This window comes from Phytophthora ramorum (assembly GCF_020800215.1).
Source record: "Phytophthora ramorum isolate Pr-102 chromosome Unknown Phyram_PR-102_s0008, whole genome shotgun sequence".
Classification (NCBI taxonomy): Eukaryota; Oomycota; class Peronosporomycetes; order Peronosporales; family Peronosporaceae; genus Phytophthora; species Phytophthora ramorum.
The window spans coordinates 1,037,280-1,064,094 of NW_027150654.1; the positions used below are offsets into that span (position 1 = coordinate 1,037,280).

Below are 26,815 nucleotides of genomic sequence, written 5' to 3' on the forward strand. Positions count from 1 at the left end.
CCCCGCATGCGTTCAAAGCTTTCCCCACACTGCGGTGACATGGCCTGAATTCCGTGATGAAGCGTGCTCAAGCGCTTGTGAATCGCCATGCGAGCGCAATGCTCCAGACCGCAAGGACACGTGCGTCTCAAGCGCAATTGCAGCCACGTGGGGCTCAACTCTGCGTTGTGACCTCCCCGGTGCAAGCAAACACCTCCAAATCGTAGACTTTGTATTTCTGTTGGTTTGCTGCTTGGTAGTATATGCATCTCTTCTCGACTTGCGGCAGGCTTCACGTTCTGTACTCGACCGACTACGCAACTTATTCGCTCCTTCTCGCCAGCTCCTTGAGCAGCTCGCCCGTCGAGAGCGTCTCGAGTTCGACGGCAGGCACGTCGAGCCAGTCCACGGGGTTCTTGAGTACTTCAAGCGTCTTCTCCTCCCACGAGCCCGGGGCAGGCGTGTGCATGTACTCCCAACGAGCCGTGAGCGGAAGCGACATGAGGATTGACTCGACACGGGAGCCCGGCGTCAGCAGGCCGAACTTGGTGCCGCGGTCGTACATGATGTTGAACTCGACGTAGCGACCACGACGAAGCTGCTGCCACTCCTTCTGCTGCTGTGTGTACGGCATGTCCTTGCGCTTCTTGAGGATCGGCACGTAGGCGTCCAGCATCGAGTTGGCGCAGCTGCGGATCATCTGGAAGTTCTCCTCCGACGTGTCCGTGAGGTCGTCGAAGAAGAACCCTCCAACACCACGCCCTTCTTGGCGGTGCGGGATGTAGAAGTACTCGTCGCAGTCCTTCTTCCACTTGGGGTAAATGGCGGCGTCGCGCTTGTCGAGCTGCGTCTTGTACACGGCGTGGAAGTGACGCGCGTCTTCCTCGAACAGGTAGCTGGGCGTCAAGTCGGCACCACCGCCGAACCAGCCGATCTTCTTGGGCGTGCCGTCCTTGTCGAGGTATCCCGTCTCCACCTCAAAGTAGCGGTAGTTGAGGTGGATCGTGGGCGCCATGGGGTTGTGCGGGTGCATCACGAGGCTCACTCCGCAGGCGTAGAAGGGTAGTTCCTGTCCCTCTTTGAGGTCCTTCCCTCTCGCCGTCATCTGCTTCACGGCAGCAGGCGGGAGCTTGCCGTGGATGATGGACACACCCACGCCGGCCTTCTCGAACACGTTGCCGTCCTGCAGGATACGGCTGCGGCCGCCGCCTCCGTGGCCCGCGCGCTCCCACTTGTCCTCGCGGAACTTCTTGCCATCCACGGCCTCGATGCCGGCGCAGATCTCGTCCTGCACGCGCAGGATCAGCGCCTCCATGCGCTTGGGCAGCGGGGCTTTGGCGTCAAACTCGATGCTGCTCTTGGGCGCCTTGTCCTGCGACAGCGGCTCGTACAGGAACTCGGACGTGGGGATGGCACCCTTGCAGCGGCTGGGCTCCTGCTGCTGCGCAAAGTACGACGCGCCCAGCGCCGCGGGCACCACAGCGAGCGACGGCCTCAGCAGCGAGCGGAACATGCTTCACAGAAGGCAAATCTCGGACTGAAACCTGCGGCTGCCAGGGAAAGTATCCGCTGCAAAAACCACGCACTTAGCGAGGGGACAACGATCGGCTTGAAGAGGGAGTGGACCGGTGATCTTGAAGAGCCAAGTGCGTGGCCATCGGAGGCATGCGCTTCAGGCCAGCGACTTGGGGGTGATTTCTGTCCTGGTCAGCGTACTTGCAGCACTAACAGGGGCGCTGCATTGGCGAAGTATTCGCGCGTTGGCTTTTTGTTTTGCATTGATTTGATATCTTCACACACGGACTTACACTCCTACTTCAAACTCTGCGCTGCCTAAGGCTCTGCCTCCACCTTGAGCCAGTCGACGGGGTTCTTGAGCACCTCATTCGTCTTGGCCTCCCACGTGCCCTCCTTGGGAGCGTGCATGTACTCCCAACGAGCCGTGAGCGGCAGCGACATCATGATCGACTCGACACGGGAGCCGGGGGTCAGCAGACCGAACTTGGTGCCGCGGTCGTACATGATGTTGAACTCGACGTAGCGGCCCCGACGGATCTGCTGCCACTCCTTCTGCTCCTCGGTGAACGGCAAGTCCTTGCGGAGCTTCAGGATGGGGATGTACGCGTCCAACATTGAGTTGGCGCAGTTTCGAATGGTTTGGAATGTTTCCTCTGACGTGTCCGTGAGGTCGTCGAAGAAGAAGCCGCCAATGCCACGGTGCTCCTTGCGGTGCGTGATGTAGAAATACTCGTCGCACGCCTTCTTCATCTTGGGGTACCACGTGGGGTCGCGTTTGTCGAGCTGCGTCTTGTAGACCGCGTGGAAGTGGCGAGCGTCCTCCTCGAACAGGAAGCTCGGGGTAAGATCGGCACCGCCACCGAACCAGCCGATCAGCTTGGGGTTGCCCTCCTCGTCCTTGCCGACCTCGATCTGGAAGTAACGGTAGTTGAGGTGGATCGTGGGCGCCATGGGGTTGCGCGGGTGCATCACGAGACTGATTCCGCACACGTAGAAGGGAAGGTCCTTCCCAACCGGGAGCTCGGCGTTGCGCTCCGTCATCTGCTGGGCAGCGGCAGCGGGCAGCGTCCCGTTGATAATGGACACAGCTACGCCAGCCTTCTCCATGACGTTACCGTCCTGCAGGATGCGACTGCGGCCGCCACCTCCGCCCTCACGCTCCCACTTGTCGGTGCGGAACTTCTTGCCGTCCACGGCCTCAATGCCGGCGCAGATCTCGTCCTGCACGCGCAGGATCACGTGCTCCATGCGCTTAGGGAGCGGTGCGGACGTGTCGAATTCGATGCTGTCCCTGGGGACCTTGTCCTCGGACAACGGGTGGTACAGGAACTCGGACGACATGGTAGTGGCCATATTGGGGCTTGGAGGGGCTTGGATGCTCTGGAGGAGGCAAATGCGAGACTGAGACGCAGCTCCCATGAACCGCTCATTTACTCGTGCAGATAGATGCCGCATGCCAGCCCAGCCAAGGCGATGCCGGCGCAGGGAGAAACGCAGCGCGGCATTCGTGCAAATCGGGAAATGAGTGATCCTTGTACGCCCGGGCGCCACACAATTGATCCACAAAAACATGCATCAACAATAGGCCAGATTTTACTTTGTCAAACAGTGACATCCTTCCACGAGAGTGACATGATGAAGACCACCGGATTGGCTGTAACTCATCAATTTACAGCCAATCATACCATGACCCAGCTGGCGTTCTGATCCCAGTCATGAGCATGCGTCCTCATTAAGCAAATGCAGCGCGATCTCCAGCGAGCGCGCGAAGACAACGCGTATCTGCGCACGCTGCAGGGGCAGATGGACGTGGACGACGGTGCATCGAATCCGCGCGCCAAAGACGCGTCCGACGCGGATTTCAGTCGCGCCTTAGCACGGCGCCAGGCGCGTCTGGACTCGGTCAGCAGCAGCAGCGGGGCGCTGGCCACGGGGCTGGAACTCAAGAGCGCCAACGACCGAGTAGCCCGGCTCGAAGGGCAGCTTCTGGACGCCGAAGAGACCATCTGCCACCTCAAGGCTGAGAAGCTCGCGGCGTTGCGAGACGTGGAACGACTCAGCGCTAGGAGCACGCCCCGCAGGAGAGAAGGCGACGAAGAGCAGCGCAGACTCGTGCTAGAGCTGGAGACCAGACTCGAAGAGCAAAAGCAGTCGCACACACTGGAGCAGGAGCAGCGCATGGCCGTCATCAGGGACCAGGAACGCGAACTCAACACACTGCGGGGCGAGCTGGAGGACAAGACCAAGCAGTACAAGGAGCTGCATCAGAGACACATGGACCTGCTGGAGATGGACGACCAGCCGGTGCAGCAGGCGCTCATGAAACAGCGCGTGACCAGCGGCATCAGCCAGTTCAGCATCTACGGAGAAGAGAGCGACGAGGACGATGAAGCCAAGGTCACCAAGCCACACAGTGACAGTGTTGCTGGCCGCGCAAGAGCTCCTGCGGACGCCGACGCAGCGCCACAGAAATGGCAAGAAGAGTTGGTGCGCCACCCGACGCCGCACTTTGACCTGGAGTCACCCGAGGTGGCGTACATTCTGCGCGCCTGGACGAATAACATCAAGAAGATGAGGTACCTGCGTCGCTGGCTTATTCAGGTCGTGACTACGAAAGGACCGTTGCCGGATGATTTCCCCATGGCTGTAGAGCTGCCTCGGCTTCCGCCTGAGGTGCGTGACGGGTTTTTGACACTTGTGCTCCCGCTGCTCCGCAAGCAGACCAAGCGCGAGATCCTCGCGCATTCCCGTCGATACAACGACGGATTTCACACCGATCTACGTTTCCGTGTTGTGCCGCGTGAATAACTTAATTGAAAGAGGCTCAAGCCTTGTTGTTGTGTCAATGTCATCCATCTTTTTGGACTATGTTACCGCAGTTGCAGGTCACAATATTCTCGTGTGATCTCACCAATAACACTTGCAACCTGGGACTGCAGCCGTTCTACTTCTTCCATCGTGGTCAGATGCACCTTTGCTTCGTGCCGTGCGATCCAAGGATTCGAAGCTTCCCAAGACCGTTGAGAGAGAAGAAACAGCTTCTGAGGATCAAACAACTCTCGTGTCTGCACTTCATGCGTGAATCGCTCAACCTTCGTCTCCAGTTGCTGAACTCGTGAGCGCGATTTCTGTCGAGATGTCCACTTTTTCCACTCCCCCTTATAACCCTGCTCAATTTTCTGAAAAGAAGCTGTGTGCGTTTGAAACAGAGCTTGCGCTTCTTGGATCTGTGTGCACAACGCCGAATAGGAACCGCTTTCTGGCGTAGCTAATGGGCTGACTGGGGGCTCGGAGTCCCCATCACTATTCAGCGAACGCACAAGACCATTGATCCACTTGTAAAACAGAGCTTCATCCTCGATCATCTGTACACTATCAGCCAAGAAAGTTAGAGCTACGATCAATTCACGTACACGTATGCAACTCAACGCACCTCTGCGATAGTAGCCGCACTTGATCCGTCAGCTGAGACGTAGATCCAGCTATCAAGTTAAGCACAAACACCGGAATGAGTTCGTCCCGGTGCTCTTCAGACTTGTTCTGCATTATCTCAAGGCGCTTCACCAGTCGTTGATGATAGCGTGCGTATGCCTCTAATTCGTTCAGATGTCCCAGCAAGCGACCAAAAGCGCAATGCAACTGGTGCATTTGCCCATCCAAAGGCAATGTCGGGTCATGGGGTACCATGACGCTAGACACCGCATCCAGTGCAGCATCGCGCACACACTTGACATCCAAATCAACGTCCTGCAGATGCCAGCGTAAAAGTTAGCACTCAAGGACTCCAGCATGCAGTTCTTCAAGATCGCGGGTCGATACTTGTAGCAAGCACCTACGTTCGGAAACGGAGGCAACCGCGACGGTTGCTTGGAGCTTGTGCATCTCTGGAACGCACAAAAATCAAATCCCAAATAGTGCTGCGTCAGGTTTCCAAAACACCCGACCTCAGCTTCATTCAGCCAGATACCCACCTCCAGAATGAACCGTTGCTGCCTCTCAAAGAACCGAGAGAACGCAAGGAGCCATGCAACTGCAAGCAGCAAAACTTGACTCGATGGTCGCCCCTCTGTCGTCTCCGTCGGGTAAAATGCAGTGCATACGAACCCCCACTCGTAGAGGTAGACCCGCACCAGTTCCATCTGAATATCTACAGCCAAACGTCAGTCCAGCTACCAACTTCCACACGATTTACAGCCACCGACCGTGCAGCTCTGGGTCCAGCAGCTCCGAGTCGTCCATGCGCTGCATTTCGTCCTCGTCCACTTGAAAGTCGGCCAAAACCACCAGCACCAGGTCGTGCAGCAGTCTCCAGAGCGTCCAGTACTCGACCTGGTGATAGCATACTGGATTTGTCAAAACATACGGAAATGGTCAATAGATGACGGACCTCCGTCGTCTGGTTCTTCTTGGCCTTGCGCAGCAGATCCACCGACACGTAGCGCACGCCGACGGACTCGAGCCCCAGACGCAGCAGGTAGGCGAAGCGCGGCGTCTGCTGCACGTCCCGCTTGGCATCCGATCGAGCACGCATGACGGGGACGTGTGGTGTATACCACGCTGTTTTGTTTCTTTCTTCGAGAAATTGTGCGGAAGATCCGATACCGGTCATATCTTCGGGTGGACAAAGTCGGCTGCACTGTTGCCCGCGGAAACGCTCACACTGGGCTTCTTATTTGACCCGAGTGCATTTACCAGCATCAGTCGGCGCAGCCGAGTATGGTATGACAGCGCAATCTCTGCTGTGCCAGTTGCATTGTTTTGTTCTACACCTGTCCACTCTGCCGAAATCTGTAGGGCTCGACGAGTCATCTTGAAAGAGGACAGACGCGTGTGTCTATGCAGCTGAGTGAGTGCCCTGTCATACACGATTGTTGAAGTGTATCGTTTTCAACGGATTAGTAAGGAGGAATGTATGGCGCCCACCTGAGTTGGAAAAGTCGAAGATACTTTTCGCCGCATCTGCAGCAAGAACTGAAGCTTTTCTTCATCGCCTTCGGGCGCCCACAGCTCTGCAGCTCGGCTAACACTACGCTCTTCGACGCCGCCTTCGCCTTCCTCGTTGTCACCACTGGGGGAGTCGACCTGCTACGCCAGTGTCCATTAAACTTTTGATTCAAAAGCTCCTCGTCGTCAAAAGGTATCCGAACACTCATCGAACACGTCCCACTGGCGTTACAATGGCCGCCCATCCCCCTTCGGTCTCCATTGCGTCCATTGCGTCCGTCGAGCGTCATTCCCGAATTTGCGGCTTTGGTGCGACTCGCCTCCAACAACAGCCTCCTCCAACGCCAATGGCGCTCACTCGGAACCCCGCCGCGACCGAATCTTCCACATCCATGCTGCAGCCGGCCGACCACTCGCCGTCGCGCTACCAGGCGCTGGCCGCTGGGACACGCAGCTCCGCGCGGGCGGCGCACCGCGTCCGCCTCTGCTACCGCGACGAGGCCTACCGCCAGCGCTCCGAGGCCCGAGCCAAGTGCCTGATCGCGGACGCGGCGTCCCCCACGAGCTCCAGCACGAGCGTGCTGCTGGCCAAGAAGGCGCTCAAGTACCGCAAGGTGTACGACCGCATGACGGGCGTGGACGTGAACGACCCCAACTTCGACGTCTTCGAGTTCCTGGGCGTGGACTGGTGCAAGACCGAGGCCTCGAGCCACGTCTGAGGCGGAGGCCCCGCCCCGCTCCACCTATTTATTGCTGCTGTCGCCTTCAACAGGACGTAGTCGGCTAACACTCTATTAAATGCAAGTGTCGTATGTATCTCTCTCGCCCTTCTAAATGATGTAGGGTGGAAAGATTGACCGAATAACTTCAACTTGAAGGCGATTCGTAGCCACACTGGCTCACAGCATGTGAGCCGCACGCGAACTATGCCGCGATGTGGTCTCTCGGCCGTCCATTTCAGCTGGCATGCTTGACCATTGTTTGATTGCTGCTGTTTGGCTGCTGTGGTTTGGTTGCTGGGAGCTATCTGCAACTTCAAGCGAGGACGCTTGTATTCAAGTTCCGTTCCAAGCCTTGTTCTGCAGGAACCAGCTGGTCAATTCACAGAAAGCTCAAAATCAGACCAAGTACAGGTCTCACTGGAGCAGTTCGAAGAGAGGTTGTCTTGATTGCGACTCGGACACAGCGGCATGGTGGCGTGGTGTGATGGACGTACGAGCTGCATCTATCGATGTCTACCATCGACCTCACCAGAACTCCAGTCGCTGCATTACTCTCTCCATACATGTACGCTGCAGTTCATGCGACCGGTCAAGGGTACTTCGATCCATATTGATAAACGAGCCAAGGAAAGGAAACCGGAGCCGTGCTGCTGGCACATCTTAGCGGTGGTTGATGATGGCGACGTATCCTCGTTGATCTATCACGTCCATTGTCATGAGCCTTCCAGCGTTGATGCTGACAATCTCTGGATGGGTGCTATAGACTCATCCAAGATGCAAATTACTTCCAAATCGGCAAACTCTCGTTCACAGTCACTGGCATCGCTTGTTATCTGTTAAAGACAGGAAGTTTGTCTCAAACGGAGACGCCAACGTCAAAATCAGCCCAGCTTCCGTGTGTTGTACTTGGAGCATCGTTGGGTGCTCAAGTTGGTTGCACCTCACAACACGCGAGGCGGTTCGCTAGTTTAGCCATGCATGCAGTAACAACGTTGGGGTTATCAACCACTTGTGTAACCTTTAGAAACTGTGGCCTCTGGAATAGGTAGACGCTCGCAAGACCATTTCTTGGCAGAAGACTCGCAGGCCAAACGTGCCACCTTGACTACAAAATGATCACGACCTTGTCCAGAAAATAACATGTTGTTAGCGATCCGACGGCGCCAATCCCGTACTAAGTATTTGGAGTCATCTTGGCGTTGCACGGAATTGCCTTTGTAGCAGTGGCTCGGTGCAGGTTCGCTCACTGCTCTTCAACTCTGACTGGATGTCCACAGACTTGGTTGCACTCTTGCTGTGTAAAATGCTGGTGGATATGCAACATTCTACACAGCAAGCAAGCGCGTCACCGCAGTGCAGAATGTTCTTACTGGCTCTGATTTCGATGGATTTTGCTTTTCGACGCAGTGTATTCTTCTGCATGGACCTGCAAGCTGTTGGTGCTGAAGCGAGTTCTGAAGGTGGAGGCGTCAGTTTCGAATGCTGCGACGGACCTGGTAAATTAGTCTCAGCAACGGAACTTTGCTGTCGCTAATGAGCGATGGCGGCTAGTGCGAGGCAAAGCTCGGACGAGTTTGAGTCTGGCGAAGCCTCCCGAGCCTGCTTTGAATCCTTTGCTGAGCGCAGACGCGCACGCGGTGAGCTGAGTATTCGAGCACCCGAGGGGTTCCAGCGACTTCAGAAGAGATATCAACTGTCTGTCCGCCAGGCTGGGAATGGCGGGGCTGGGAATAGTACAGCAACTGGCGGTCATGAAGCTATGGAAGTTGCAGAAAGCGATGATGCAAACCCGCGTGGTGCTGTGAACGTATTTTTCAATTCCAAGATATCGCGAGTCATCACCGATATTTGCTGGCCACTGGCGCATTTTGGCGGTGGTGCAACGAATTGTGAGACGGTGAGCTATCAAAGCTGGCGGAGTGGAGTAGAACGGTTGGTCCCTAACGGCGTTTGAATTTTTGCAGGAGTGTGCAGGTCTGGAACTTGCTATGGACAAGTATTCAACGTTCACTGTTCGCTTGATCCAGTGGGTCTTTCCAGAACTACCACGTCGAGAAGCGCAAGAACTGGCCGAGTACGATTGGGAGATCGATCGCAAGTTCGACGAGTTAGGGAGCGATGGGTTGAGCTTGCAAGGTTTCAAACGCTCGCTGGTTGATCTTGTGGTCACGTGCACGGTACGTAAATCCACCGCTGTTGAACACAACACCCGATACGGGTGCTCATCCCTGAATTGCTTGTTTTGTGCCGACAGGATGGCTCTGTGGACAAGTGTCTCGAGTTCCTAAATCTGATTGCGCGGTGGCTGCAACATTCACTGCCTCCGTATCCTACTCGTGACAAAATCGCTCCTGCTGTCGAAGACTTTGTGAACGCTACCAATACCCTCAAACCAAGCCCCAAGCTACCCCCACGCATTGTGTGGGATACCATACCTTTGTCGACTATGACTCCATGTCCCATCGGCCCACAAGGGCTGTACTGCGAACTAAAGGTAGAGAAGTAGCTCTGTTAGAGCCCTCGACAGCTCATTGATCGTACTGGCTTGATGCAACCAGGCCAACGTTTCGGATGCGCCGATGGCTATCATGGCCTTGGCGACAGATGAAGAGTAGGTAATACTGGCCAGCATTAGTGTTAGCGTGCCAGGCAGCACACAACGCTCACTTTTCTAACCATTCTGCTGTCATTTGTCGGCTTAGCCCCATCGAGCTCGTACTGGCAACAAGTTCCAAGATCTTGATCAACAAGTGTGAAACCCGCACGAATGTCTATCGCAAGGTGACGCTCGACAATGCACTGTGCGGAGAACTCAAACGGCAAGGCTGCTGGACGTTCTGTTTGAACGCCAACACGCCATCAATAATTCTGGTTCCGAACGCAAGCATCAGCCGTCGAACCAAAGCGCTATATGGTTGTTTTCGCGCTTTTGATGTGGGTAAACGCGATATGGAGCTTCAAACACTGGTAGAAGGAAGTGAAAGTACTGGCTTGGCGTCTCCAGAGGCGTATTCCAGCGCACAAAATGGAGACTCAGAATCATCAACTTCATCGCTTCTTACTCTTTTTACGAGTATCCCCGACCACTGCTCACTTTCCTTCGGAGATAAAAGCAGAGCCTGCTACCGAATGGAGCGTATGGGTACGCGGATGTTCACGCTGGACTCCAGTATCGTGCGAGGTGAACCATTTTCGATCACCTTGACTGCAGCGCTACTGCAGAACACTACTTCTGCGGGAGGACCAGGGGCAGCGGCGGCTGTATCCAGTACATTTGAGGCCGTGTCAACTTTCACAGTAAGTGATAACCACTGGAGCGACCCTGAAAAGGAGAAACGTGTCGACGCACACACATTCGTGTTCATTCTCAAGACCCCAGCGCCGGTCGCACTCAAGGGAAATGCATCACAGCAGCGAAATGCTACGCTTCCGCAACAGTGGTTCACGGCCTTGAATGCCGCCAACGAGACCAAGACCATCGTGTTTGAGCCTTGTTCAAAGATGCCTGCATCCGCCATGGGCGGAGATGAAAACTCCGTTGATAAAAGGAGTGAAAGCAGCGCAAAGGAACTCCAGCGAATGGAGATCTACAGCATTTTCATCTTTACGCTCCACGGAGTGTACCTCGAGGTAGCTTGTAATTCCACCGTACCAGGACAAAACTCACGGCCTGAAAGTTCCGACACTGAAGCACAAGATCCAGAGGGCAGCGAGGGCCAAGACCGAAACAAGTTACCCATAAATGCCGATGCGCCGATGACTAGTGCTCTCCTGCTGAAAGAGCTGCTGCTTCTACAGAAAATACGGCAGCTCGAAACCACAGCCGAGCCGCTTCCTGATATCGTTGTTGGATCTCACGTGGGTTCTGTGAAACCAGTCACCACTGCAGAATCTCTTCGCACCAAGGTATGGACGACACTAATTCGTTTATTCCTATCGCAGGTAAATGACATCGTACACTGTTGACAATTCTTTAGGTCCTTCGTTCGCGTCACGATGAACGCCGCGCTCGCTTTCTGCAAGTGGAAGGCGCGGTTCGGAACAAACTCCTCGACAACAAGTCGCGCCGGCAGGCTGTGGCTCACAAACAAGAACCCGAGAGCACTGGAGATAGGGTACAAGAACCTGCATCACCGAACTCGGAGCTCGAGAAGCGCGTGGATCGGCTAACAACTTTCTTTCATGAGATGGCAGTGCACCGACCAAATCTTAACGAGTTGGACGGGGGCGCAGCAGAAGTGGCTGAGGCTGTGGCGGAAGAGCAATTGCTACAGCAGTTCGGCGATATGTTCGACCGCGACGAGGGCCTGCACAACGCACTAGATGAAGAGAAATGGAGCACGGACACCACCAAAGCGATGCGTCGACGAGCGTCAACCTCGACCAATTTGCCTCGAGCAATGGCCCCTGATAGCATTTCCGGGTCCTGCGATCAAACTGGTGAGGGGAAGTGTGCAACTCGGACGTTCGAAGACTACGAAAACACTGCTCAGTACATTGAGCGGCTGATGAAAGACGTCACGACTCATGCGACTCGCCAACAACAAGTGGAAGACTTGGCGGCGGCAGAGCGCAAGCAAGCGGTGATGGCTCAGCTCGTCGCATCCTGGGAATACACACAACACCGAGTCAATCAGCCTACGACGCGCGAACGAGTGTGTGAGATTGAGCAAAAGCGGCGACATCAATGGATGCAGTCGCAGCATGTCCAAGTGTATAGCGCTGTTGCATCTGCACGACGCTCAGATAAACCAGAACGCCCAGCTTTCGTTCTACCCAAGCAACGATTCCTCGTTCAGGAGCAATCTCTTCCTTCAAACGCGATCTGGGAAGTGCCCGGATGTTCGACCAACCAGACTACCATGCTGCCGTCGGGGCCTATGGCAGCTGCAGGCCTCGTCGGTTCTGCTAGACCAACGTCACCTCACGCCGAGAAACAGCAAGAAAACTCACCCAGACTGCGCCCCCAACGCCCGCCACAGCGACCGATGACAGTCTCAACGGCAGCGCGCCCGAGTGATACCACGGCTCTGCGCTCTGCTGCGCTGTCTCGCGCTCGTGTGCGTCGAATTCGTAGCGCCCACTCAACTGCTCGCGGTGATTCTACTCCACGCAGACTTGAGGCTCGGCGGATAACTTCGGATCGAGATTTTCAGCAACCAGAGCGACACATTTGGTCGGCACAACAATCTATCCCCGACATTCCAACGCCAGAGTCACATTATTGTGAAATGGAGGGGAAGAACCAACATGATAGTCCAAAAGGCCCAGCACCCGCAGACAATCTAAAGCGCACGGGTGAATCACTCTCGCTTGAAATCGCGCCCGGAACCTCGGTGAGACTTGCTAGCCCCACGTCTTTGGGCACCAATGGGGGCTTGATCGAGAAAAGCACCACGAAACCAGTTGCTCGGAAAAAGAGGCTGAAGAAGAAGCGCTTGGGCGATGTGCGGTTCCATCGTAGAGTTCTGGAGTTAGCAACAATATCAGCAGAGGTACAAGCTGCTGCTGAGGACGAGTGGAAGCAGGCTCAAGGTATTAGTGGTGTTGAAGAGCTAGGTAGTGTACCAGTCCGTCCACCCAGACTACTCCTCTAAAGCAAAAGCAACTTGTTGATCCGTACTCTCGAGGCTTCATAATGATACGAGGAAGGCTGCGAGTAAAGTTGCTTCGCACGGTCGTTGTGGAGATTCAGGGAGTAGCCAGCTTCATCCCATTCGCATTGTCAAGCGCAATGGTTGAAGAAGGCACCTGAGTTTTCGAGTCTAGCTTTCACTTCGTAACGTGGTGCCAACTGAGATCATGAATGCTGTCGTGGGAGACCACAGGCGTATCCAACTTTCGCCGGTTGATGCTCGTATGCTTCGCTTTGGGCTACGCATTTTGTCGGTTTTCCCCACGCCTCTGTCAGAAAACTCTCATTACGACGTGCTCAAGCTTCAGCATTCGTTCTGTCAGCTACTCCACGAAGATTTCCCGTTCTTGTTGGACTGTGAGCACGTTCGTGACGAAACGAGAGGAAAACCGAGGCGTTGTACTCGAACTAAAACACAGGAACTGATCGAAGCGGCTCGAACGTCTGAGACCTTGAAAGAAGTGCTCCAACACACGCCTATCGACTTCATTCCAACGAGATCAAGTTGTCAGCTTTTCACCGTGAAGTGCAGCTTGCTCGTCGATGGCTCTCTGGTCATCGGCGTGAATGCCGACCATTGTGTGCTGGACGCTGAAGGGGTCGCTCACTTGATGAAGCGATGGGGCCAGCACTACCTCGGTATAGCAAGTTCCACTCCCGTTTGCTTCAGCCATGACCGCGGCGAGCTAGTCTCGATCACCTCAGCCGCATCGACAATGCCCCATCCAGAGTACAGGTGCTTCTGCCATACGTCGACACAAAACCCACAACCAGCAGCTCCTAGAGTTTTCCACTTGGCCACGAGCCAGCAACGGTTCCACCTGTCGCCTGCAGCGTTGAAGAGCCTGAAAGCTTTTGCTGCGTGCGGCGACGAGTCTCCTCCATTCAGCACGCTGGACTGCGTGACTGCTCTCCTAACATGGTTGATCTCGGTCAGCAGAGGGCACAGAAACGACGTTCAAGTCTTCACCGCCGTCAACATTCGACGGAGACTACAACCTCCTCTGCCCGACAACTTCACAGGCAATGCCGTGCTCCCAGCATTCTCCTCTCACTCAGCACTAGACTTTCAAACTGACCACGCAAGTCCAAGCGCAAGCACCTTGCACTCCCTGGCTCGCCGCATCCGCCAGTCGATCTCCAAGTTCCACGACGCGTACATCCGCGACACCATTTCACTCCTAGCGGCGCACCCCGATCCGACCAACCTACAGCCAGCAATTTGCTTCTCATCAGGCCCCGACGTCTTCTTCTCGTCCTGGAGAGCCATCGGCTTGAGCGACGTCGACTTCGGCTCAAAACCATCGTACGTCGGTCCTCCGACACTCGCATCCTGCGACGGGGTTGTTGTCTTCCTCGAACCAGTTGACCACGAACCAGGACTCGATGCTCTGGCGTTCCTGGAAGACGGAGCCATGCACGAACTCGAGAAGCTGTGGGCAACTCGACCAACATGTTGCAGTTGACGTTTGCGCATACAGGCCACGTACGCAGGACCACACGTGTGAGATTTGACGCCCCCTCGAGCCACTCCAGAAAATACCAAGCGGAAATGGGCAAGATCGAGGACCGTTTGGCCGAACTGGGCCACGAACTCCCCGCTGCGGGCGTCCCCAAGGGCAACTACGTGAACGTCGTGCGCACGGGCGACTACATCTACACGGGTGACTAATGGAATGCACAGTAATACCACCTTTTCACTGCTGACAATGGTCAATGCGCCAATAGCTGGCCACTTGCCCGTGACGGCGTCGGGGGAGCTCATCACTGGCAAACTGGGCAAGGACTTGACGACGGAGGAGGGATACGCCGCGGCGCAGCGAGTTGCGTTGGCTCTGCTGGCTACGCTCAAGAGTACGGGGCCTTTCCGTGGTTCTGAGGGATATCGGAGACCGTGACTGACTCGAGGCTGTTTGTGCAGAGGAACTGGGCGAGCTGGACCACATCAAGCGCGTGGTGAAGCTCACGGGCTTCGTCAACTGTGTGGACACGTTCACGGCCCAACCGGGCGTCATCAACGGCGCGTCCGACACGGTGGCCGCCATTTTCGGCGACAAGGGCAAGCACGCGCGTTCGGCGGTGGGCACGAACGCCCTGCCGCTCAACGTGGCTGTGGAGATCGAGGCCGTCGTGGAAGTGGAGGCTGGCGCACCCTCGCTCTCGTAAACGACTGTATAGATGCACGCCCCCCTCCCTTGTACAAAGCCTGCAGGGCAGGGCAGCGGAGTAAAAAAATCATCCAAAGTTTACTTGATGGTACGTTATTGATGGCATTTCTACTTGCGGCCGACGCTCAAGCGCAGCGCTACGAAGCCCAGGAAGCGGAAGAAGAGACTCAGCGCAACGAGGCTCCATACGTCACCCCAGACAGATTGATCGGGGATGTTGTAGCCCTCCAGCACGTCGTGTCCGGTCATGGAGGTGCAGGCTGCTGCAGCGTCTTCGAGATCGCACGGAACGTGTGCGACGTTGCGCCAGAACGCGCGCATGAAGCCGAAGTAGCCGTACTTGAAAGGCGTCACGAGCTCGAGCCAGCGGAACATGACGGGCACTCGCTCAGGGTCGACGAACATGCCACCGAGCAGCAGTAGCGGCATGATGACCATGTTACCGACGATAGGAGCGATGTCCACACGGCGGCAGATGCAGGATACGGCGTAGCCGAACGCTACGCACGAGCTGTTCATCGCCACGAGAAGGACAAGCATCTGCAGGAACACCCACAAGCCCGGACTGCTGAAGAAGCCAAAGATCAGCACGTAGATCGGAAGCAGGTTCAGTGTCGGCAGGGCGACCTGGGAAGGAAGCTCGCAGAGGTTCTTGGCGAGGAACCAGGCGCCAATGCCGTACAGACCGACGTCTAGCTCGCGGTAGACGATTGGAAGCTCCACAGGCACCGAGATGATCGCGGGCATCGAAGCCGAGTACACCTGGTCCGTCACGATGTAGAAGAAGGCGCCGGACAAGTTGCGGATGCCCTTCTGGTCCACCTGGAGCTGGAAGTAGATGAGACCTAGCAGGAACGCAAAGATCAGCGTCTGCAACACCTGTAGGCGGACGGCCATGGGATCGCGCGCTAGCCGAAGTGCGTTTCGATGAGCTAGAACTTCAATTTGCCCCGACAGCGACAGCCGCGAGCTTTCGTAGGCGTACTCAGCACCTCCTAGATCGACCTCGTCGCGCCCTTCCACCTCGTAGACGACGACATCCACCGTGTCTCCTGTTCTAGACACGTGCTTGGTTGTCCACGTGCCCGCTGCAGTCTTGCCGAAGCTGTCACTGCTCGGCTGCTGCGCTAGCCGCTTGTGCTGTTGCTCCACCCACGCATCCTTGAGCCTTTGCACGCGCGCTAAGCCTTCTTGGTCGGTTGCTCGCTCCAGCACCACCAGCTGCTCCATGAAATGGTCCGCGGGGTTCATGAACTGCGGACAAGCGAGTCCAAGTGCTGCAAAGTGCGAAAGCGCTTCATGCGCAGGCCCTTCAAACACGGTAGTGCCTTCCGCAAGCAGGTAAAGTCGGTCAAACAGAGCATACACCTCGGAAGTCGGTTGATGGATCGCCGTCACGACGGTGCGCTTAGCTGCCAGTTGCTTCAGCTGCTCCACCACCGCACGCGCCATGCAGCTGTCCAGTCCTGACGTCGGCTCGTCCACGAAAAGCACCGCCGGGTTGGTCAGAATCTCCGACGCGAACGCGAGCCGCTTCCGTTCACCGCCCGAGATCCCGCGCAGCATCCAGCCTCCGATCAGCGTGTCTCGACACCCCGTCAGTCCAAGCTCCTCGAGCACCGCATCCACGCGAGCCATGCACCGCTGCTTGCTCACCTGTCCGCCCAATCGCAACCTCGCTTGGAACGCCAAATGCTCCCGCACCGTGAGCGTCGCGTGGAACAGCTCGTCCTGCATGGCGTAGGCCACCAACTTCTTCAACCTCGGGGTCCACCCTTCCACCCCATTGACCACGATTTTCCCTTCAGCAGCGACGTTCCTACCCGACAAACAGTCGAGCAGTGAGCTCTTACCGGCGCCTGAAGGTCCCATGATGGCCAGCAGCTCTCCGGGTCTGGCAACGCCATTGGCGTCGTGCAAAACGACCTTCTCCATTGGCCCAGTTGCAACGGGGACGCGTAGTGCCAAATCCTGCCATTGCAAAGTGAGCTGCGGCGCCTCCGGTAGCAACAATCTGCAGCTTTCGTCGAAGTTGGCGTCGCCTCGGTCCAATTTCTTGCGGATCTCTTCCTCTTCGTCCGCAGTGCCCAATGCCGCCTCTGAAGGAGCGTCTTTGCCCGGAACCGCGCGCCATCGCAACGTTGTGACCTTTGACGGCGGAGACGGCGGAAATGAAGCGGACGCCATTGCAAGGCGAGAGCAGGAGCGAAATGAGGTCTTGGCGCTCGACACGGCGAGCCATTTGGCCGCGTGAGCTTTACTGCGGCAACAGCAGCCTATGATGTGGCATTATTTCGGTGGGCCGGATAGTTTTCTGACTTTGAAGTACTTGCTGTTTGTAAGTGGAGCTGCCTAGCAGAGCGCATAAACACACATTTCACGAAACTAAAGTCTACGGATACGAGTTATTCCTGCGACCAAGAACTGTTTGTCTTCTCGCTGTCTGTATTCCATCTCTAGCCAATGGTTACTTGTAGTAGTCATTGTACCACACAGTCCTGGTAAGCTTACATGACCTTACGCCACCGCCTCGACAGTGAGAGATTCTTGTGGCCACTGAGGACGAGCGGATCGACAATCATGGCAGGCTGCGAGCCGTTGGAATATGCACGAGAGCTCAGTGGCTGGACAGAGATAGCTTGGATTAGTCGCAGTCGGACAGATCGCGTACAATCGCTGTAGGCATTAGATAGATCTTACAACGTCGTACTTGTCGCTTCAACGTACGATGTGGCGACAGCATGTACTTATGGGCACTTCGGTGTGAACAATGCGTCACGAGCGCTCTTGTTCTTACGTGTGACGCTGGAAATACATGAAGCACTGCTGTAGATGTGAGACTCACGTCATGTCCCCTGCGTGCCATGATTTGGACCGATACCAAGACCTCCAGCTTTGTTGAGGGCGTCTTATCTATTGCCAGCCTGACGGAGTGAAGCATGTAAGCTAACTTGGGGAGCGCCAAACAATGATTGTTGACATTGGAAAGCGGTCTATTGGTACGCTTGCACAATAGCTGTAAAGCGATTTCAGGACGACAGGGCAGCGGCGGAACAGGAATGGAAGTGGATATGAGCACCGTGTGTCAAACAACACAATGGGTTGCGAGAAATAACGTCGTGTTCCGAGCGGAACAAGAATCCATGTCCGGTAGTACAGCTCGTTTCTGCGAAACAGGGCTCCGGCACCTCCCGAGCATTAGCGAAAAAGGAACACCGAGGGCCAGAAACAGCCATCCGCGGGGCTCGACTCCACGCATGCCTTGAACTCTTGTTCGGGACCCAAGAGGGTTCCCACCCAGAGTGGGAATCAGCCACGCTCAGTTACGGGCAACACCGGTGCTCATATCCTGGCTCAGGACCTATCAGCGATCTTGCACATAACTAACTTGTAAATAGACCGACTGAACCTCTCGCACAGTAGCTGTAAAGTACATGTTCATGCAATGCATTGAAACTCCTCCTTCAAGGAACTCGCCCGAAGGCCGCAGAAAACAATTGTCGGCAACTCCGTTCTTTTTCTCTCGCCAACGAGCGATTGGCAGGAGAACAGCAAGTCGCCAACTGCATGTCCCCATCCAATTTGTTTACGTGCAAGCGACACTTTGCATCTGCAGCGTTATCACACTGGCGTGGGTTTCCGAGGAACCGGGTGAAGTTCATGCGTCTACCACTCTTGTTGCAATCGAGTAAGGCAACAACCAGCTTCGTCGACGCGACAGTGCTGCATATGGACGAGCTCTCTGGAAGCACATGTCAAGATCCCATCTCGAGCTCGCAGTTCTGTAGTAACGTGCGGCACCGAGAGGCAAAAGCGGGGCTCGCCTATCAACAAGAATAACTCTTGCATTCTTGGTTAGGCTACGTAGTCAGTGTTAGCGGAGGCACAAAGTATAAAATTCTATCACTTTCTAGGATTCCCTCAACCATGAAAACAGTTAAACATTGTCGTTACTTGAAGCAGCTCCATGCAGTATAGCAGGGTCTAGCAGTACACTGTAATTGACTAATGGCGTTGACTGGCAGAGTACAACCACGAGTAAACCACAGTTGCCCGAGCCAGATGGCCATCACGGATTATCCCACGCACAGCAGGCCGATCTCAAATCGACTCCTCGTCTGCGCCGTGCCAAGGTGCACCGCGAATGGGTCGCCCCAACGTTGTCATTCTCCAATTTTCTCTCACCGCAACACTTCGCCCGCATTCTTCGACTCAATGAAGTCCATTGCCTGCGTCTCCGCTGTCCTCGCCGCCTGCGCTATGACCGTCTCCGCTGACGTGTCCACGGGCCCCGTTTGGGGCTACCGTGCCAACGACGACAGCATGGTGCACCCCTCCAAGTGGTCCGAGCACTGGCCGGCCTGCGGAAGTGTCCGCCAGTCGCCCATCGACATCGTCACGACCGGCCAAATCGGCAAGGGCAAGAAAAGCCCGCTCAACTTCACCGGCAAGTGCTCGCAGTATAACCTCACGGAACCGGCTGAGCCCCTTGAGGTGGACGTCATTGGCGGCAACTGCGTCGCGAACGTGGACAGTGCCGCCTACAACATGGCTCAGTTCCACCTGCATGCTCCTTCGGAGCACACGCTGGACGGCAAGGCCCTTGACGGTGAGATCCACTTTGTACACAAGTCCAGCGACGCCTCGGCTCTTCTGGTGGTGGGCGTCTTCCTCCAGATCGGACCCAAGTCGGACCCGTGGCTCGCTCCGGTGCTCGACGCCCTTGAGCAGGTTAACTCTACCGAGCACGCTGACGCCATTGTTGTGAACCTGTGAGTAGAACGTCACGAGCTCATCGATATTGTACCCTCTCTAACCTTGTGCGTGTTGTGAAATGCTCCAGGAAATCGTACTCTACTCTGGTCAAGCAGACCTGCAAGACCGGTGCCATCTTCAACTACCCGGGCAGCCTCACGACCCCTGGCTGCGATGAGACTGCTGACTGGTGGGTGGTGCAGACGCCGGTGAAGATCTCTTCGGTCGACTTTGGCCGTCTTCACCAGGACCTGGTCGAGTACCACATCACGGACAACGGCAACAACGCGCGCCCGACGCAGCCTCTGAACGACCGCAAGGTCATCCGCTACAACTAAGCAAGTTGACCCATAGGTCGCACCACAACATCGTCATCGATACACTGCATAGAATAAACCCAACACACGCCGTCTGACCTCGACTGCAGAGGAAGCGTCATTTTTTCGTTAGTTTTTTTCAAAATCTTGCCTTCCTGCTGAAATCGCATCATTGTAATTCACGCCATCTCGTCTTGCTGGTGCGTCTGTCGATTTAACGGCATATATTTTACGCGGCGAGTGCTACAGATTTGCCACAATGCTACGAAACAAGTCCGACCTTTTGGTTGGCAGCAAAATACGCCTCCCTCTTGGCCCACGATACGGTGTCCGGGTAAATGAAGATCGGGTACAGTGTGTTGCCGTACGAAGCCGTAGACAGCATCGACTGCTCGTTGTAGTCGAAGTCGAACGTCATTTCCGTGTCGTACTGGTCCAGACATGGTGGCTGCAAAGCGACACGTAAGACGCTCGTTTGAGCAGTCCTGAAAGCACACACCACCTACCTCTGTGCAGTAATACCACCCGAGCACATCATGTTTCTGCCACGAACTGCTGGTTGATGCCGTGAACCCCTACCCAGCAAGTCACCATCGTCAGTTTTTGCCGTGTCGCGTCAACAATTGATAAGCCTAATCTTCACACGCACCACGAATGCCTCGTCCGAATCCAACCTCAGGGTAGCCGCCAGGTTGATTGGGATTGCTAGAAGCGGGGTGTCGGTTTTGATTCCTTCGTCCATAAACACCAGCAGTGTCCCCACTCGTCTGCCTTCCGATACATCCTTGATGAACTTGGACAAGTTAACTGTCGCTGAGAAGTAAGGCACGTAGTTGTACTGACGATAAAACAGCAGCGTTAGTATCAGCCCGAGGAGTGTGCTAGGCGAACCAAGCACATTACGTTGAGTTCGGGGTAGTATCGGATCTTCACGACGTGGACTTTGCCGTCAGCAAGGTCATGCACCGCTGCCGCAGAGATTCGTGCATTCTCTGCGTCTGCATTGCTACTTCGGCCGCGCGAGTAGATGGCTACGTGGTCATAGAAAACATCATCTCCAGAGCCGCCATCGTTGTACCAAGTATCAAACTCAATTGCCAGCGAGTTTTGGAGCCCCGTGAAGCCCATATTGGATCCTTGCGCCGCCAACGCCGCTGTTCGATCTTGGTGCGAGTGCAGCACGAACGCAAAGCCGTCACCACCGTGAACTGCACAGCTCCGGTACTCATGAAGTCCAAAGTTCTGGTCCTTGACCTCAAAACAGCGCCTAGACTGATCGGTGATCTGGAAGGTGAACCTCGTCTCGAAGCCTTGTAGAACCGGAAGCTGCTGTGCATACCAGACAGACGATACCTGGTGTGGCTGCGAGGCTGTCAGACGAAGGCGCACGGCGCACTGAAGTGTCTCCTCGCTTGCTGCAAAAACATCTCGATGGCCCAGCATGGCAGTCTCCACTGCCACCCGCGCACTCATGGAGTGGTTTTCAGTGCTACGAGACTCGAGACGAATTGCTTCCAGCTGCTCGGTCAAAACCACCTCCAGCGCGGCTTCACGGTCATCATCAGCACCCGCAAACTCGGAGTATTCAGTCTTCAGTCGTCAGCAACACGTCTTTCAATGAGCATTGCGACGTCGTAGTCAACCAATCGAAGGGAAGCAGCACATACAGGTGAAAATGGTGCACAGCTAGTCGTAGCTGCCTTGCCGTTCAGTACCAAGCCTGTGGTCCCGTCAAAGTTGTAGTAAACAAATTCTGCCATCCCAACCTCATCGAGTAAGCAACCATACACCCAGCCAGCACTAGCGGAAAGCGGAGTTACCTGCATCACTGAGTCCCAGGACCAGAGCAAGCAACAGTCTCTCGCACACTGTTGATTTCCTCATCCGTCGCTTTCAGATCGCTTTGCACTTGACGCGGTGCGTGACCCTTCACGTGGATCTGCTCATACGAGTCGATCTTCAAGCGTGCAATACATACAACACCCTCCAGCACAAGACCATAACTCATTGAACTTTCAACTCACAGCTACACGTCCGAACTACCCACTGCAACTTCAATCACGACCGCTGCTTCTTCCACGCGTAGAACCCTCGATAGAACGGTTTGCTCGCTCGTAACTCGTAGCAGTCCGTCTCGACCACCTCCTGATTGGCCACATACCACTGGAACATCTCTCTGCACTCGGTTGCTTTGTCCTTCTCCCCACACTTGAGCTTCCCTGCTTCTCGAACCAAGTCGTAGTAGCGCTTGCACGTCGCCGAGCCGATATAGTCCACGAACCCCTCCCAGAACGCTTCAGTGTTGGCCGTTCGACCGCAAAGTTGGTCCAGCTCGTGCCTCGTGCCGTTATACATTGTGAACACCTCGTGGCAGTACAACGGCCACGCAGCCTGCTTCCAGGGCCGATGGGCATTGGCACCGGAGCATTCCGTGGCTGCTTTAGCTTCTGTGGTGTGGAACAACTTGCACACATTTTGCTGCTGCCAGGCCGAGTAAAGCTCTACAAACTCCAACGCTTTGGCCTTCTCACTGGAATCTGCTGGTAGCTCTTGCACGCAACGAGTCAACGTGCTGTTGTGCTGGTAGAACAGATTGAAGCTGTCGACGCATTTTGCGTTTTGGTCCGGCGTTTGTGCTGTCGAGTCGCAATTGGCAGTCACAAAGTCGCAAATCAGCACAAAATTGGAGCACAAAGCGAGATTCTCGGGGTGCAGCGAGCGTGGAGGCTGCAGATGTGGAGCTGTGCGAAGAGATTGAGATGCGCTCGGGGGTACGCAGAGTGCCGTGACAAGCAGTAGCAGCAGCCGTTGGAGCGCCATGTCGGACTTGCAGATCGACAGAAGCCCCAAAATGTGGCTCGCGTAAATACGAAACACAAAATATACCTTGCATAGAAAGCAGTTGAGATAAAAAATAAAAAAAAATGCTGCTGGCTTGATGCGAACGGCGGTCTCCCCACCGCCCAACACAGGTCCGGAACTCCTTCCGAGTAGCTCCTGAGACCGAGAACTGAGGGTTGTAGAGCTTCACGGGCGCAGCGAATGTACTCGCTTGGAAAATAGGGGTAGTTTTCGTCTTTATATCGACTAAGTCGAGTCGATTCAGTCGAGTGCTAGAATCCCAAGTTCTTCAAAACCCTCGTGAATAAATGTGACGACAGGAAGTCGACTCTCGCTGTCGTGTTTTCAAAATATCGACCTCGGAACAGATATGCTTCCCACACTTTGCCCAGAGACTCCGCACCTGCATGTGCCTTGTCAGGCCCGTTAGGAAGTTGTTTCAGGTTCTGCTCGCGAACCGCCATCATAATTTCCTACCGTTCGTCCTAGTCCTTGGTAAGACGAATTCGTGTGTCGTGATTTTTGTGGCTCCTACAGCAGAGCATTTCAGAAGTTCCCAAGCTCCTACTTCAGACGCTCCTGCCAAAGTATTTGAGCGAATGTTGAGCAAGAAACACCCGTTAGATGAAAGCCGTACGGAGTGGGTAGTTTACATGGACTTCTGCTTCTTTTTCACGAGAAATGGCCTACTTGACGATTACTTGGTGCCCCCTCGGATACTAGGCATGGGAGCATAAGCAAGTTTCTCGACAAATAAATATTTGTATTTGTTCGCTTCAAAACTAGAGTACGCACAAGTTTTCTAACCACAATCAGTTCATTTCCCATCGTCAGAGCTCGTGACAGACCAGGCACCAGAGTGCAGCGACGAAGAGCTGCGCTCCGAGGCGTGGATCATGTGCTCTAGAATGACCACGATTTGTGAAGCAGTGGGGCGGTCGCGAGGGTTTTTCTGCAGGCAACAGTCGGCCAGGTCCAGAATCGCCTTGGGGCAGTCACCCGAGAAATCTGGACGCAACTCGCCCGCCGCCACCAGACTCAAAATTTCCGCTTCCTGAATTTTCCCCCGATTCGACTTGTTCTCATCGTTCCAGTACGGGTAGTCGTCCGTGTCGATCTCCGAAAGTACCACACCGAACGAATAGATATCGGCCGCCTCATCATAGTCCCGACCCAACAAAACCTCGGGCGCGATCCAGAAAGACGTGCCCACACCGGCGGTCATATGCGTCTCGACAAGGTAGCGCATGCGGGAAATGCCAAAATCGCTCAGCTTGGCCTCCAGGTACATGTTAAGCAGAACGTTTTTGGACTTTAGATCCCGGTGGATGATCATGGGTTTGAGTCCGTGCAGGTACGATAAGGCCTCGGCAATGTGCAATGCAATCGTGGCTTTGTGTGACTCCCATGAGAGTCTCTCACCCTTCATCTTGTATCCGTGGAGTACATCACGTAGATCACCGTTGTCCATGAACTCAGTGACAGCTGACAGGTGCCTTAAGTTGTCCCAAGCCACACCAACAAATTCCACGACACGGGGATGGTACAGCACAGCCATCATGATGATCTCCTTTAGAAACAGCTCAATCTCCGCCGCGGTAGCACTACGATCGGGGCGAATCTTCTTGATCGCAACGCGCCGGCCTCTATATTCTCCCATGAAGACCAAACCAAAGCCACCTGTGCTGATACACCTGCCCATCTTCAACTGCTTGTGATCGATACGGTTGGTGACAATCACGGGGTCGTTGAGGAACACCGGGTCTACCTGAACTTGCGTGTCGTCAAAGTCGAGAGTGTCGCCAAATTCCTGCGAATAGAAGTCGTTCTTCGAAGAAGACATGCGCTGTGTCTTCTTGTGTGAGAAATGATATCTCCAGAGAACGAGCGCGACCACAATGATCACAATAGCACAGCCTCCTGCCACGAGGCCGATGAGCAAATAGTTGGAGCCACCCGAAGACGTAGCCACTGTGCAATGCAGCAAGAAACATACTGAGCATAATGGAAAAAGTGGTACTTACAATCGTGAATAACGCACCTGCCGTGGTGGTGTCATTGGTCACGCAAAAAGTCCGATTGTGGGCGGTTTGCCAGGTTCCGTCAGTGCAAGTGGCTGACTCGTCAGGACGATCCGAGTCAAATGCTATCAGATCCTGGATACCGCTGAACACTGCCGAGCTTATGTTGAAGTCCGTGATGTCATTCATGGCGATGTATCTGCATGGCAATGGAGAGTAACATTTCTTTTTGTCAGTACCGCTCGTGAAAATGCTGTACAAACGAGTAGCTATACCCACAGCTCCTGTAAGTTGTCGACGTTGAAGACCACGGTGGGGAAGGTTGAGATGCTGTTGTTGGTGAGGTTTCTACTCCAGCAGACAGAGACGGTCATTACTTGTCCAGTAAAATCACCAAGAAAATGAGAGCCACTTACAGGACTTCCACAGCACAGAACTGGTTTGAACAAGAGTGGGCAATGGATGAACCCACGTAGGCAGCTGTCAGGTGGTTTGAGGACATATCCCTGTAGTGACGTTGACAACACAGCTACATCAGTACTTGCAGTTCCTATGAGCACTTCGATGGGAATGAATAGCATACAGGTATTGCACATCATCCAGCCCGTTGAAAAAATAGTATCCAAACTTGATCATGTTGCAGTTTCTCAGAGTGCTGCATAGATAAAAAATCACATTGTCAAGAAGAGGAAAACCAAATAAGGTGGAGGCACTCAACCGTCTTTATGATACGATGAACGTACATATTCAGCGTCGTGGACGGGAAGAACGTCGACGCGGTCTGTGTGATCGAGGACAGGTCGATATTCTCGAGCGACCTGCAGGAAGCAAACATCACCGCCATTAGATCTCCTCGAAATGGCCATTACGCTGGAATACTAGTCACGCACACAGTAGTAACAGCGATAGATCCGTCCTCCACGACAGCAATAGGCAGCGTAGAGCCTGGCAAATCTTGATCCTGCGGCACGAATGTAATTGTCTGCGGGTACGTACCCTCCCCAGTAATCCGTCTACCAACAATCAACCACATCAGTCCAGTCCCCGATATCAACACTCAAAACTGCGACTCACAGAGTTGTCAAGTTGGTCGGGACCAGCATCGTGCGGATCGAGTCAATAGCCAGCACATCCGCTGACGTGAGCGTCGTCGGGTAGCTCTCACTTCCTTCATCGGTCCTCAGCTTGACGTAAAACTCCCACGTGTCCGAGTCCGCGTACCCGGTCGAAAGACACGAGCATGACGCGTTCACAGCTGTGTAGATGGCGGGACATCCCCCGTTCGGGGTCGCCTCATTTGTGCGGCGCTGCACCGACGGGACCCCGTAGCACATGATATCACTGCTAGAGAGGTTGTTGAGGGCCGAGTTGACGCCCACCGCCAGCTGCGTCTCGTTGTCGTCGAAGTTGTCCGTGAACCATTCCCGGGCCAAAGTCTCCGCTGTCGTGGCGACGGACGCGGACGTCGACGACGACGACGAGCTCTGGGCGTGGCTATGAAGTATCCCCCAGAGCGCCAGTAGAGATGCGAGTTGCGTCCATTTCGCTCGCAAACAGCCCGTCATGGCGGACGCGGAGATATCTCAAACTGCTCGCTGGTCGACACTTTCGATTGTGAGACTTGGAAGCTGGCTTCTGATGGCGAAATGTTATCCAATCACAGAATTTTAACGGGGGATGCAGCCAATCAGATGAGAGACCGTTTCAGCTTGCGCTCTGTATCAGATGCTAGCGTGGCACTTATGTCGGTGGAATGGCTACATCGAGACCACCACTTTCATTGTAGCATTCGAGTGCTGTCATTGTCAATCGCTGAGGGCACAAACAAATGCATGTAACACCAGCACGACGCCAGCCATGCATCGCGACGCTGCGTTGTCGAGCTTCGCGACATCGTGCCGTTCGATTCGGGGAC

General features: G+C 54.9%; 13 protein-coding genes across 13 annotated transcripts; 5 read left to right on the forward strand and 8 right to left on the reverse strand.

The window, feature by feature from the left end:
* Positions 1-301: 301 nt before the first annotated feature.
* KRP23_9358 (Oxygen-dependent coproporphyrinogen-III oxidase) lies at positions 302-1,492 on the reverse strand (the record flags this gene model as incomplete). The annotated part of the gene is made up of 1 exon (XM_067894904.1): positions 302-1,492. One exon carries the CDS (start codon positions 1,490-1,492, stop codon positions 302-304), a length of 1,191 nt encoding a protein of 396 aa, XP_067742536.1.
* A 320-nt stretch (positions 1,493-1,812) lies between these two features.
* KRP23_9359 (Oxygen-dependent coproporphyrinogen-III oxidase) lies at positions 1,813-2,850 on the reverse strand (the record flags this gene model as incomplete). Its single annotated transcript, XM_067894905.1, has 1 exon — positions 1,813-2,850. The coding sequence occupies one exon, from the start codon at positions 2,848-2,850 to the stop codon at positions 1,813-1,815; it is 1,038 nt and encodes a 345-aa protein (XP_067742537.1).
* A 387-nt stretch (positions 2,851-3,237) lies between these two features.
* Positions 3,238-4,305, forward strand: KRP23_9360 (uncharacterized protein; the record flags this gene model as incomplete). The annotated part of the gene is made up of 1 exon (XM_067894907.1): positions 3,238-4,305. The coding sequence occupies one exon, from the start codon at positions 3,238-3,240 to the stop codon at positions 4,303-4,305; it is 1,068 nt and encodes a 355-aa protein (XP_067742538.1).
* A 62-nt stretch (positions 4,306-4,367) lies between these two features.
* Positions 4,368-6,028, reverse strand: KRP23_9361 (uncharacterized protein; the record flags this gene model as incomplete). The annotated part of the gene is made up of 6 exons (XM_067894908.1): positions 4,368-4,869; positions 4,931-5,244; positions 5,334-5,381; positions 5,469-5,644; positions 5,700-5,826; positions 5,885-6,028. The coding sequence occupies 6 exons, from the start codon at positions 6,026-6,028 to the stop codon at positions 4,368-4,370; spliced, it is 1,311 nt and encodes a 436-aa protein (XP_067742539.1).
* A 760-nt stretch (positions 6,029-6,788) lies between these two features.
* Positions 6,789-7,160, forward strand: KRP23_9362 (uncharacterized protein; the record flags this gene model as incomplete). The annotated part of the gene is made up of 1 exon (XM_067894909.1): positions 6,789-7,160. The coding sequence occupies one exon, from the start codon at positions 6,789-6,791 to the stop codon at positions 7,158-7,160; it is 372 nt and encodes a 123-aa protein (XP_067742540.1).
* A 1,543-nt stretch (positions 7,161-8,703) lies between these two features.
* Positions 8,704-12,760, forward strand: KRP23_9363 (uncharacterized protein; the record flags this gene model as incomplete). Its single annotated transcript, XM_067894910.1, has 6 exons — positions 8,704-9,060; positions 9,128-9,340; positions 9,418-9,657; positions 9,722-9,774; positions 9,866-11,069; positions 11,141-12,760. The coding sequence occupies 6 exons, from the start codon at positions 8,704-8,706 to the stop codon at positions 12,758-12,760; spliced, it is 3,687 nt and encodes a 1,228-aa protein (XP_067742541.1).
* A 1,107-nt stretch (positions 12,761-13,867) lies between these two features.
* On the reverse strand, positions 13,868-14,215 carry KRP23_9364 (uncharacterized protein; the record flags this gene model as incomplete). Its single annotated transcript, XM_067894911.1, has 1 exon — positions 13,868-14,215. One exon carries the CDS (start codon positions 14,213-14,215, stop codon positions 13,868-13,870), a length of 348 nt encoding a protein of 115 aa, XP_067742542.1.
* Positions 14,216-14,350: 135 nt separating this feature from the next.
* KRP23_9365 (Protein TCP17) lies at positions 14,351-14,964 on the forward strand (the record flags this gene model as incomplete). The annotated part of the gene is made up of 3 exons (XM_067894912.1): positions 14,351-14,462; positions 14,527-14,652; positions 14,720-14,964. The coding sequence occupies 3 exons, from the start codon at positions 14,351-14,353 to the stop codon at positions 14,962-14,964; spliced, it is 483 nt and encodes a 160-aa protein (XP_067742543.1).
* Positions 14,965-15,074: 110 nt separating this feature from the next.
* On the reverse strand, positions 15,075-16,217 carry KRP23_9366 (Protein white; the record flags this gene model as incomplete). The annotated part of the gene is made up of 1 exon (XM_067894913.1): positions 15,075-16,217. One exon carries the CDS (start codon positions 16,215-16,217, stop codon positions 15,075-15,077), a length of 1,143 nt encoding a protein of 380 aa, XP_067742544.1.
* Positions 16,218-19,226: 3,009 nt separating this feature from the next.
* Positions 19,227-20,059, forward strand: KRP23_9367 (Carbonic anhydrase 4; the record flags this gene model as incomplete). The annotated part of the gene is made up of 2 exons (XM_067894914.1): positions 19,227-19,738; positions 19,810-20,059. The coding sequence occupies 2 exons, from the start codon at positions 19,227-19,229 to the stop codon at positions 20,057-20,059; spliced, it is 762 nt and encodes a 253-aa protein (XP_067742545.1).
* A 241-nt stretch (positions 20,060-20,300) lies between these two features.
* Positions 20,301-21,864, reverse strand: KRP23_9368 (uncharacterized protein; the record flags this gene model as incomplete). The annotated part of the gene is made up of 5 exons (XM_067894915.1): positions 20,301-20,486; positions 20,545-20,613; positions 20,688-20,876; positions 20,942-21,628; positions 21,706-21,864. The coding sequence occupies 5 exons, from the start codon at positions 21,862-21,864 to the stop codon at positions 20,301-20,303; spliced, it is 1,290 nt and encodes a 429-aa protein (XP_067742546.1).
* Positions 21,865-22,096: 232 nt separating this feature from the next.
* Positions 22,097-22,858, reverse strand: KRP23_9369 (uncharacterized protein; the record flags this gene model as incomplete). The annotated part of the gene is made up of 1 exon (XM_067894916.1): positions 22,097-22,858. The coding sequence occupies one exon, from the start codon at positions 22,856-22,858 to the stop codon at positions 22,097-22,099; it is 762 nt and encodes a 253-aa protein (XP_067742547.1).
* Positions 22,859-23,576: 718 nt separating this feature from the next.
* KRP23_9370 (uncharacterized protein) lies at positions 23,577-26,465 on the reverse strand (the record flags this gene model as incomplete). The annotated part of the gene is made up of 9 exons (XM_067894918.1): positions 23,577-23,598; positions 24,574-24,850; positions 24,921-25,099; positions 25,180-25,248; positions 25,317-25,406; positions 25,484-25,555; positions 25,644-25,718; positions 25,791-25,913; positions 25,975-26,465. 9 exons carry the CDS (start codon positions 26,463-26,465, stop codon positions 23,577-23,579), a joined length of 1,398 nt encoding a protein of 465 aa, XP_067742548.1.
* Positions 26,466-26,815: the final 350 nt, after the last annotated feature.